The 12,206-nt window shown below is 45.1% G+C and overlaps 1 protein-coding gene across 6 annotated transcripts in view; it reads right to left on the minus strand.

Annotated features, from left to right (window-relative positions):
* Positions 1–12,206, minus strand: part of PIGQ (phosphatidylinositol glycan anchor biosynthesis class Q) — a 48,486-nt gene that overhangs the window by 30,808 nt on the left and 5,472 nt on the right. For all 6 annotated transcript variants that reach the window (XR_012647708.1, XR_012647707.1, XM_075010507.1 and 3 more), the window contains 3 exons: positions 11,171–11,863; positions 5,034–5,165; positions 3,410–3,530 (listed from right to left, as the gene is read on the minus strand). Coding sequence is in view for 4 of the 6 variants with exons in the window: in XM_075010507.1 (XP_074866608.1) it covers positions 3,410–3,530; positions 5,034–5,165; positions 11,171–11,844 (927 nt within the window). In the remaining 2 variants the exon portion in view is untranslated. The remainder of the gene's footprint in view (positions 1–3,409; positions 3,531–5,033; positions 5,166–11,170; positions 11,864–12,206) is intronic.

Genomic DNA, 12,206 nt, shown 5'->3' on the forward strand with positions numbered 1-12,206 from the left:
TTTATCCAGCAGGGTACCCCAATACACTCATTCCCAGAATACACCTCCAGAAATCTATGTTTTATATTGCCCATCCCTCTCCAGGACAGTCCAAATATACTAAGTCCATTATTTCTGTAAGAGAGTAATACACACAATTTGCCACCCTAAATGGAGTTGTCTGGGCACTTTAGCTTAAACACACTGGATTAGAAAAAAACAACAAAACAAGTCTATTAACTACCAAGAGAGAGACTGTGACTACAAGCAATGAGATAGAAGAGTCAAATGGTTATAAGAAAAACAGTACAGTCTAGTGCTTGATTTAAACAACATTAGATTTAAAGCTAAGTTTCTGACCACGTGCTTCCAACAGTATTATCAATCTTCAGGCCAGGACCCCTCCACCAGAGTCCAACTGCTTGCTTCTTTTGTCTTCTCTAGTGCAAAGAGTGAGATGGACAGGAGGAGTCTCTGAGTGTGCTTGTCCCTCCTTTTTATAGTATCAGTCCCTCCCTGAAAGGCATTTCTAGCTGAGAACCAAGAGATGGGGAGGGGAGCGGAGAACAACAGGGGGAGATGGTGGAGAAAGGAAACCTCATGTTGTTTCTTTGCTAAAATGCTGATCTCGTTCTTCTAGCCCCTCTTTTGTATAGCAAACAGCAACAACTTGATAGCTGATAATCCCTCAATTTTGCTGATTCCTGACTGGGGCATCAGCTTGCCCCTTTTCTTAGAGAAATTGGTTTAGCCACATCCCAAACTTAACTGGGTACCACACACTGGACATGATGTCAGCTTATGTTCATAACTCTGCAAACAATATTTCTACAGGCATTCTACCATAACACTGCTGATCAGCCAGTTATGATATTTGAAATGATACTCCCAATGTGTGTCTTGTACACAGAACATGACAGTAGAGTGTCAGGTGTGACTACAACGGTGTACTCTGTCACAGAAGTGATCGAAGGTTTGGCAAGTCTAACAGAGTAAGATGGATGGATTCCAATTAACATGCAACAGAAGAGAGGAGCAATAAGATGGGATCTCTAGAAGTGAGCAAGGCAGGAGAGAAAAGGCTTCTTGTGAATGGGCTTAAAAGCACAAAGCAAGGAAAACTAAGCACTGCACTTCTTCTCACACAGTTAAAAGCTGGCATGTATAAAACTAATCAAGGCCAGGAACTGTGAAAACAGATTAAGTTGTCTCATTTTTACTGTCAGACTTACTGCTGCAAGATGCCCAGAGGCCAATGCTATTAGTCAACCCAGCATATAGATCAGAACTAATATGAAGCACTGGGAAAAACCATAATCCAAATCTCTGGAAGAGTTTTTATTACTAAACTTGGCAACTTATGGCCAGTCTGACAGAACTCCAGTGCAGGGGATAAGATGCTGCAGCTAGTGAAAACACACCTTAGGATAGATCAGAGGGGATTTTGCTGTCATACTGGAAAACAAAATAGTGCTGGCTTGCACCACATCTGCTGAAGTAATTAGGGCAATATTTCTGGATGGCTCAAGCCCACCTCTTTTTTGTGCCCCTGATGTGTGCCCTCTGAATTGTATGAAAGAGCTTCCAGTGACTTTAAAGCTCGCAGTGAAGAAACCAGGTTCCTGAAGCAAGGAGCAATTGTAAACTGTATGAATGCTCTCTGAAAATCATGGACATACCAGTAAAGCAATACGTTACACAAATGGGAAGGGGAAAATTAAGACAAATGTACAACAACCAAGTAGTTCAAAATTCCAGGGAATTAAAGCTCTTGAGTACATACCTCTTTATATTTCTGAGACATTACAGGCTATTTCACTAAGAGGTCATATGGAAGTAAATGATTTATCTGCATGAGTGAAGAGGAGTAAATGAGAAAGTCCTACGGTTTGCCCATCCAGGACAGGTGGTGTGGTCTAATGTTCTCTGAGCGCTGAGAGTGTCCATCTGCCATTGACACTAGGCAGATGGAATACTTCCTGAGTCCACCTGTGCACATAGGAACTGAGCCAAAAGCCACCACCCTCTCAAAGACATGTAAGAAATCAGACTGCAGAGAACACTAGATGGCAGGTTACTTTCCAGCAAAAACATCTCCACCTGGGAACAAACTTCAGAATAATAACGTAGTAAAAGATTCTGAATTTGGGTCTCACATTAATCCTACCATTACAAATATTAGAAGGGGAGACTTGTATTCTAACCATCACCCTCTCCTTTCACAGCCATGCTGAGCAGCTAAAACTGGGTCCACCCTTAAATGTTCAACTAGACAATAAATAAGCCATGTTGAGCTGTGGTGTGATAAGTGCACGGTAGGCACTTCACTTGCTGCATCTGTGTTGCATGCAGAGCATGCAGAAAGATGATGCTACTAGCTTTGCCCAATGTGTTATCAGAGTGAGGAGAACTGAGCAAAAAGAGCAATAACAAGAGAGCTGTGAGTTCCCATCAGTAAGTGGATGAAAAACAAAGTTGCTGATGGAATTCCTTGTACATTGTACCAATGTCCCTTCCCTTCCAGAAACTGTAAGTGAGGACTCCTGCAGCACAGGCATGGAGGACAAAAGGAAAGAGCTGTCCCCCTTCCCCAGAAACCAAAGGGACGGGACACAGAAGAGACGATGTTGTGCAGCCTCTTCTTGGCAGTCACTCCATAACAAGTAGAACATCTTCATGTCACCTTGCTATTTGTGAATCCATTGATCACTGATCAGCCCAATTCTGGAGCCACAGATCTTATCACAGAAGAGCCGGGTGTTGGTAGCTGTTGGAGGGGCATGGCACAGTTTTTGCTACTCTTCATCTTCTCCACCTCTCCTCGTCTGCACTGCAGCGATGACAGTATTCTTTGACATGCGACAAGGCTGAGTCAAAAATGATGGAACACCAGCACACATTGAAACAATATGACAACACAAGCTTTGCAACACAAGAGCAACATGCACACTTTTTCTGACTCAGTGTCTCAAGTTTTCTTCTCAGTTTAATTTTTGAGACTTTACTGGGTTTGCATTTTTCTTCCTTTCTTTTACTCTTCTGGATACCACACAAAAATAATAGCTTGAGGGACCTCCTGTTAACTCCATAATAAAAATATCCTGGGTAAATAAGAGCTCTATTCTCTAGCCTCAGAGTTATTTATTGTGCCCATGATGTATCTGTCACCTTGTGAGCAGAAGGTACCCACCAGAAAACATCTAATTTGTATTCATTGGATAGACAGAGGACAGCAACACTGTGGTTGAGTAGTGTCAACAGGTTTGGTTGAAGATTTAATCACTTTTAAGGAGACATAATGTTTGTGACTTCAGTCAATGGTTCTCTTCTCTCTACAAGAAATCCACACAGCTAGGCCCTGCCTCTCTACAGTTACCACAAAGCTTGCCACCTTTCTACACAAAAGATGAACAGTTTGAGACAGGCTTACATCAGCCACTGGAATGAGAGTGTCGGCAAGCTGACCAATCCGATTCTCTCTGTACAGCCAGGACATGAGCAGTATTCCCAGAGCCATGTCAACGATGAGAGAAACAAAGATGTTGGCTTTCCTGCATTCAAGAGAAAGAAGAACAAAGTTAGAGCACAGGAAGAAGGCTGTTTCATGTTTGGGTAACAATCCACACCAGTCTCAGAGGGGTAGCTATGTTAGTCTATATCCGCAAAAACAATGAGGAGTTCTGAGGCACCTTAGAGACCAGCAGATTTATTTGGGCATAAACTTTTGTGGGCAAAATCCACTTCATCAGATCTTAAACCAGCTTAATTTACAGGGCACCTTTCATTTCCAAAGTCTTTATTGAAGGTATGTGCAGAATAGGGACTGGACTGCTTTCCTACTACTAATATACTGCTGCCTCTTTGGTCAAACGTAACAACCATGCTGAGCCACAGCACTACACAACAGTTTTTTTGTTTTTGGCCAGGGAGTGAATAATTGGATTGAAATTCCAAGAGCATGTTAAGTAAGCGCTGAAGTTGGGATTCAGTGATGATAAATTCACCGTCATTTGCAATATACAAGTTGAGATCAGAGGCCTTTCTAAAAGATATGCCTCAGTTCAACCACTACCATTACTGGGCTAAATAATGTTTATCTACACAATAGGGTAAAATCGCTCTCCTCCTGCTGCAAAAGTTACTGGATGAAATTCTATGGCTTGAGTTCCACACAAACTCAGACTAAATAATCATGATATTACTCTTGGCCTTAAGTCTATGAGTGTGTTTTAAAGTATTCCCTCAGAGCCCATGACCATAGTATCTGAGCACTACACTGAGTAAGATTTGCATAGTGATGGCCTGGAGTCTATATCCATCTCTGATTTTTGCCTCTCTCTCTTCTACTTACAATAGGGCTGTGTGTCAGCTTGCTCCTTCTGTTATTTCTATGTTTATTGCAACTGTGGCTATTCCTTGCCTTCAGTTACCAGACAATGGCCCTCCCAGAACACTGGGAGAAGGGGAGTGGGGATTAACACTCTTCTGACAAGTCCCATAAAATCTTGATTTCATCTCCTATGTTATGAATTCAATGCCTGGGAGAGCAAAGGCTCTACAGAACTGCAGAGCAAGTTTTCCCTTTGCAGCTCTGCCAGCACATCCCAGTCCCATTACTCTGGCTAACTTCAGTGACACTACGTTTCTGAGTGGACACTTCAATGTTTCTTTGTGGTAGCAGAGGTGTTCTAGAGGCACACGTATGTGTTGTGGGGGGGAAAGGATTACATGAGGAAGAGGCAGATGGGATAGAAAAAATCTCTCACTGCAGCTCTACAGAAACAAAGCCACCCCCACATATTCCTGCTCATACTATCATATGATTGCTACAAAACAAGATGCCTCGCCAATAAAAAAAAAAACCAAGCAGACCATTCAATGTTGGAAGACAAGAGGGTGGCTACCTCAATATCAGCTCTATGATAATAGCTGAGCCAGAGGACGCGGAATTTCTTTAAAGCTATAGGAGAAATTGATTGGTACACTGACGAAGGCTCCAGCTGGTGATGAGTGTCAAGGACTTAGTGAGACAGAGAACACACGTGCATCCACACCTCATGAGCTGGGTCTGGTTCTGAGCCTTCCTGTTGCTGCTGATGATCTGGAGGTGCTCCAGTCGGTGTCCCAGTTGTTCACAGGTTGAGAGTTTACTCCAGATGAAAGACAAAGGCCAAAACTTCAGCACTCTGCAGAAACACAAGGGGAATCCCTACTGATGCGTTTGCCCAGGAAACAGCTGGTCTGATGCGTCTGGAAATTCCAGCACCAAACACTTGCTTCAGGGGAAGTTAAAGTTGGGCACACACTAGGTGACTGTATTCCCCTAGGCTAAATACGGGACACCCTGGGGATGGGGGGAGTGTCCTGGCTAAAATGGGCCAGACGGTCACCCTGCATCAGGCAATGGCTGCACCATTCTTCCCACCCAGACCTCTCACCTCCAGCCTGCTCCTGAACCCCCCACCCACTGCTGCACTCTACCTCCCACCCAAACGCTCAAACCGCAGCCTGCTCCTGCACCCTTCCTACCAGCCAGACCCCACACACCCACCCACCCCCAGCCCACTGGGGCTGGGGAGAGAAACAAGCCTGCAGCAAGTTCTTCAGGGCTCGGTGCTGTGGACTCCAAAGGGGCTCTGGCTCTACCCCCATGCCGCACAGGGCTCCAGCTTGGGGGGGCTGAGGGGAGCTCTGGCCCTGTGGGACATCCAAGGGGGCCTCGGCCCCACACAGTACAAGGCTCTGGCCCTGACCCTGCGACGCAACAAGGGCTGGGGGCCAGGGGGTGTGGCTCCACTCTCATGCCATGCAGAGCTCTGGCCCCAGGTCTGCAGCAGGGGCTGCCCCGGTAGGGATCCAGTCCCAGCTCCACCCCAGCCCTGTGGCAGGACTCCAGGAGGGGGGCCTCAGCCCCGCACATACAGGACTCTAGCCCTGGCCCCGTGATGTGGAGGGACTTTGGGGGTACTCTGCCATTTTTAAAATGTAGCTCCCCGCCTGCTGCACCACTGGGAGGCCCCTGCCAGCCCCAGTCTCTCTCAGGTACATGGTTGGGCTGGGGATGGAGCTGGGGGTTGGGAAAGTGGGGGCTGGGGTGGGGGAGCTGGGGCCGTTGCAGGGCTGGGGCCATCGCTGGAGCCCCCTCCACTCCAGTCCCCACCGCAGTGCTGAGTTGCAACCAGAACCCTACTGCAGTCGGAGCCCTACACAGTGTGGGGGAGAGTACCCCCGAATGAGCAAAGAGGTACAGCACGGCCTTTTGCCTTACCTATATTTTTAGGCTGGCGTTATTCACACGCAACTCTTACTGAATCTCCCTGAAAATTGGGCACCTCTGAAAATTCCAGCCTTACTCATCAGTGCTATCTGTTTAAGTTTCTGCAGCAGCATGGCTAAGCAGGACAAGTTATCAAGGGGGGACTTACTGAAATCAATAAAAATTGCACCCATTGACACCGGAGTTTCACTTGGCCATGGGACTATCAGAGGCTGCAGCTTACGTAACATTAAGGGTAAGTGAGCAGAATTCTCTCTCTGTGCCCACCTCTTAGCTCCTCTTCAAGGATGTCATCCAGCCCTTCCTGTTCCTTGGCACATTCATGTAAACCTCACTCAGTCTGTTACCCCCACTGAATGCCAATTCTGGGCAAGTCACCCTACTTCGCTCCTGAGTTTATAGCTCTGCTGGATCCGGATTCCTATGGAGCTTGCACTTGCTTTCTCCAGATTAAGCTTGGCTGAATTTAGCCTAGGCTGGAGCAGCAGAGCCCTTGTTTAAAAGTAGACAGTGCAACACACCCATACAGTTTGTCTACAGCCGCCAGTCATGGCTTGCAGTGTTCTGTGCTGTTATTTAACAGTAATTTAGCCCAAATGTCTTCTAAGAGCCCAGGAAGCAGTGGAAGTGTTGGTAATGTGCTAGATAATTCTGAGCTCCTATGGTCCAGCAAATTTTCTCATCCAGCACTGTGTCAGGTCCTGAGGATGCTGGACAAGAGAGAGGTTCAACCTGTACTATATTTGGATGTTTGTCCAAATCACAAAATCCCTTGAGCAAGGTCTGCAGACTGCAGTGAAATCCCAAACTGGAATAACAGAAAATGTTTAAAATGTTGCTCTGGGGGAAGCCTGTGCAATGCGTGTCTGTACAATGCCTGATTCTCTCTCTTTGTAGTATTAAACTTCATCAAAACCAACCTCCACCCCTGATTCCTAGCCAAAGGAAAAAACAGAAAGAAAAAAGCAGCAATCTTGGAAATATCTATAATACAGACACATAGGAAAAGAGACCAATAAAGCAGTTGTAGAATCACCTATGGAAATTTCCATTTGTAATAATATCCAAGCAAAAAAAAAACCAAAAACACTTCCAGGATTTTATATAACCCCTGCAATGAAAGGCAAGGTGCCACAAATGCTCCTATTTGTTTTTCAGCCTTATAGGATGCCGTGGATTTCTTATAAATGTAACAGAAAACAATTCTAAGATGAAGCGGAATGACTGGCTTGTCTATCGTTTCACTATTTAAATGGAGAAATGCTGCATAATGAGAGTGGGTATCTGAAGTGTTTTCAAATGTGAGTAATTTAAGGCACTTTGCAAAGAGTCTTGATTTTCCAGTTCAGGTAATTTGTTCCAAGACTATGGATGGATACTGCAGATTCTAGATGAAAATCAATATATGTGAATCTGAACTGCACACAAATGGAAAAGTTCCATTAACTAGAACCTCTTGGCTGTCTTGCTGCTCTGCACTATGATTCCAGAAATAAAGGCTCCCTACTGGGTGAGGACTTTCGAGGTCAGATATTAGCCATTAAGCAGCTTATTTTAAAAAGAGGAACATGCGGCATTTACTGCTCCAATATTAAAATTATTCTAATGCTTCTAACAGTGCACTGGAGACCTTTCAGTGTTAATGCAAGTTCTGCACGTAAATCCTAAAAATGAAGCTGCAATTACCACTGCTAGGCACAGGATGGAACTGAAGAGATGCCTAGGTTTCTGTCCTTGCTACAGGATGTGTGGGCATTTTTAAGTCAATCACAGCACACAGTCTATGTTGTTGCCAAGGGACTCTCATTTATTCATGACATTTTTACATGTGTGTCATCCTATCTGCTGGTATAGATTATAAAAGAAACCTATAAAAAGCCTTCCATTTGGGTGAATTTCAGGAATGAAATCCTCCAGCCTGTCTGGACTAACCAACCCTTCCAACCCACTCACTGCAGAAAAGCCCGGGAAGACAGAACTTCAAATGTGCCCCAAAATCCTGCAAACTTGGTCTCTGTCAGCATAAGATGAGGAAGCGACTTCCAGAACCGAGGCCCCTTCTCTAAAATCACCGTGCCAAAAAGCCTCTCTCATTAAACCAGAAAACTCCTAGCTCAAAAACCCCAGGTGACCTCATCTACAGTTATGCAGGACTGTAACTAAGGTGCCCTTAGCTGCAGTATGTAAGGTAGCCAGGACCAAATCATCTGACCTTTATTGGTCAAAACCAATATCTTCAATACTGGACTCACCACCTCATTGTTTGATTTTAAGAGCCTGGAAGGAGCCAGCATTCAATATTAAAGTGTAGATGAAGCTCCCCAAGCATCTTTCAACCTGACATTTGCAACACCGCAGGTAGAGAGGACCCCATGAATGTCTTCAGCTAATACCATTCTATCACCACAGGATTACCAAAAGGAATTATCCCCAGGACAGTAGTGACTACCAAAAGTCATTGCCATACCCCACTTCTCTGAAGTCAAATTGTGGGAAATATGAACCACCACCTTCTCCGCAGTGTCTGAGGAGCAGACTTCAATGGTCCTTAGAAGGTTTCACATGGTCAAAAAATTACCAGGCTGTAGGTCCTCTCTGCTCTGGCCTATCCCTACTCCAACCTACCATGGAATGCCCCCAGTGATTGAAGGCAGCATAGACGTGTTGGAGCCAGTTCTATGCTAGGTACAGATGCCTCCACACAGGCTGGGCGTATTCCCACGGTGAGCGAAGAAGCCTTACAACTGCCCTATGGCCCGTGCATCAAGTAGGCTAACACATAAAGAACCTTAAGCAATGAAATACCCAGTGAGATTATGTGATATATAAAGGTCATACAGGAAGTCTGTGGTAGAAGCAAGAACCAACCCCAAATCTCTTAAATTCCAACCTAATACCTTTGCTAGGAAGGTGTTCTGCCCTTTTACAGAAAATGAAACTGAGGCATAAAAAAACCACAGGATTTTTCCAGGGCTACTCAGTGGAAAACTGGAATAAGAACTTGAAACACATGACACCCAGCTGAGTGCTACAACCAACTAGATAATGATACCATGAGTATAATCAAGGGCACAAATTCAGAGCCAATACAACACTGAACTTCCACTAGAGCCAATGGAGTTCCATCTATTTACATCAAATCCGAGTTTGACCCTAAAATGACTAAGAGATAATTAGAAAAAAATTATATATAACAGTTTCAGATTTACACATCAAGCAGAAAAATCTAACAAACCATTGCACAGGAAACAGTTCACTGTGATTTTTCATGACAGTATTATACAATTGGAAACCTGTTAAAAGATTCCATTCCCCATAGCTTGAGGCTATACTTGAAAAGATTTGCCCATGAATGCTTTGGTAGCTGTTACCCAAATCTGATTAATCAAACTGTCCTCTTCCAGCTTGAAAAGTGAACTCCAATCCCATTTCGGCAACACAGCACACTCTCGCTAGACGGCTTGCCCAGCTGTGCTTCTCAGCTTCACACACAAGAGCTTTCTTCCTTCAAGTCTGCTCAGATCTCTCCTTTGGTGCAAGTACTTGCAGGATATTACATTGGAGGCATCATATGTATCCTGTTGAAACTCCATTTCAGTACCCAAGATAAGTGAAGTTAACAGAGTTCCAGCAAGGACATATGTGACCCTGTGTGCTCCCATTAATCTCCTGCTAGCCAGTCCCAGGGCCGTAGCATTGCCGTTTGACATCAAGGCTATGTCTACACTAGGGGAAAACTTCATAATGGCCATGCTAATGGTCAAATCGGAGAATACTAATGGGGCGCTGAAATCAACATTCATCACCTCATTAGCACGCTGCCGGTCACAGCACTTTCAAAGTGCTGCGTTTCGCTTGCAAGTGGCTCGTCTACACGGGGGTCCTTTTTGAAAGAACCCTGCAAACGTCAAAATCCCCTTATTCCTGATAGGATTTCAATGTTTGCACGGTCCTTTCGAAAAGGACCCCCATGTAGACGAGCAGTGCGCAAGCAAAACGCAGCACTTTCAAAGTGCCATGGCTGGCAGCATGTTAATGAGGCGCTGAATGTTGATTTCAGCACCTCATTCGTATTTTCCGATTTGGCCATTAGCATGGCCATTTTGAAGTCTTCCCTTAGTGTAGATGTAGCTCAAACGCTGGAATTAAATGTCCAGTTTGCCAGCATTTCAGAGTGTCCCTCGGCTGCAGCGGCACTTCATGACAAACAGAGATTAGGGTAGCCCAGCCACTGGGGTGAAACAATGAACTGCTAGCTCTCTTTGCACTATCCTGTCACTCAAGCAGTGGCTGAGGCAGAGGGTTTGCTCCCAGTGAAAATGGGAAGAAGTTCAGCTTGCAAACCTCACAGCTTCCCCAGACATCTCCTGGAATTTGAAGGATCTGTAACTACCTGCCTGGCAACATAGTACTGTGCACCAGTACATCCTCAAACTGCACCTCCACTACCCTCATGCTCCATGTAAATATAACTCCAACAGAAGGTTTCAGTCGGGGCGTTTTCCACCAACTGCTATGCCTTGAACACAACAGAAGCTAATCACTGACTCAGCATTAAATTGTAATGGGCAGGCCCATGGGTGTTAGGGAGACTATCACAGACAGCACAGACACTTAAATAGGGTAGGGCTACTATCAGTAACAGCTCCTCAGGGGTGGAATTGCTTTTGCTGTTTTGACACACATACAGAATGGTCTTTACTCATTGTGGAGAAATTGACTCAGAGTTGGTTAACAAGTCTCGGGTCCCTGATGGCCACTCAAACGGTCACACCCTCACTGAGGCAGATGTTTTAACACAACGCACGTTGCTTGTTGGGCCTGAGAAGGAAACTTGTCCCCTACTGACAGTCTTGAACTGGAAGACATTTCAGTATCTTCACTACACAACCTGTCCCACTTTGCATCACATACCTGCTTTTACAGATGCCGGAGACAAGAGAAAGCAGAACTGTCAGCAGCATACACACAGGCCCAGAAGCCTGCTTCATGAGCTCCACAATAATACTGGCTTCCACTCCGTCTGACTGCCAGTGAGTCAGTTTGATGGGCCCATCATCATACCTATCTGTCATGAACAGTATCTTGCTCTTTGCAACTGTGTCAAACACAGCAGCTAATTTTGAGGCATCATTTCCCTTGTGCTCAGCAGAGGTGGTCTGGTTGTCTGTAACATGCAGCCGTGAGAGCATTACTTTCCGCTGGTCATAATACACTAAGATGAATTCATCTTCCTTAGGGCTGCTGGGATGTTTCTGAAAGATACAGCAGCTCCAAACCTTGCTGTCTCTCTCTTTGCTGAGCTGAACCCAGGGCTCATGGCAAAATATTGTGCTGAGATCTTCCAGGAACTTGTCCAGGACCTCTTCCTTCTCCTGTTTGCTGTTAGTCCATGAACCCAACACACACACTTCGACCTGAGTCACCTGCTGGATGTCACAGAGATATTGTTTCACCTGGCCAGGAATAAAAGGGAAGTGGACCACAGCAAGGACAACAGCAGAGTTTTGTTCTGGGATCCAACGGCCAATCAAAAGTCCACTTTCTGCTGTGGCACAGCAAGAGGGGAAGAAGACCTTAATTACCATGACAGCAATCCTGGAATACCTGCCAGTAAATACAAAAATAAAACTTTTGAGATAAGACTGCCAGTAAATGCACAGAAAAAAGTTCCAGAGCTAAAAGAAAACGACTGCTGAGGCCAAACAAGCTCCAGTCAGGGTTCATCCAGTTCAGTATCCTGTCTCAGACAGCAGTAAATGGTCCACACAAAGGAGCAGAAACCTTGATATAGGTAGCTGTATAACAACTTACCTATGGGAGAATGTTTCTCCCTAACTTAGAGGTTTATTATGCCCTGAAACAAGAGGACTTATCTGCCCACTTATGTCTTTGGAGCTGGAGATATGTTACGCCACAAACTCACTGTGTAACTTTGGTCACATCACTT

Source organism: Carettochelys insculpta, chromosome 16 (genome assembly GCF_033958435.1).
Source record: "Carettochelys insculpta isolate YL-2023 chromosome 16, ASM3395843v1, whole genome shotgun sequence".
In the NCBI taxonomy this organism is placed as follows: domain Eukaryota; kingdom Metazoa; phylum Chordata; order Testudines; family Carettochelyidae; genus Carettochelys; species Carettochelys insculpta.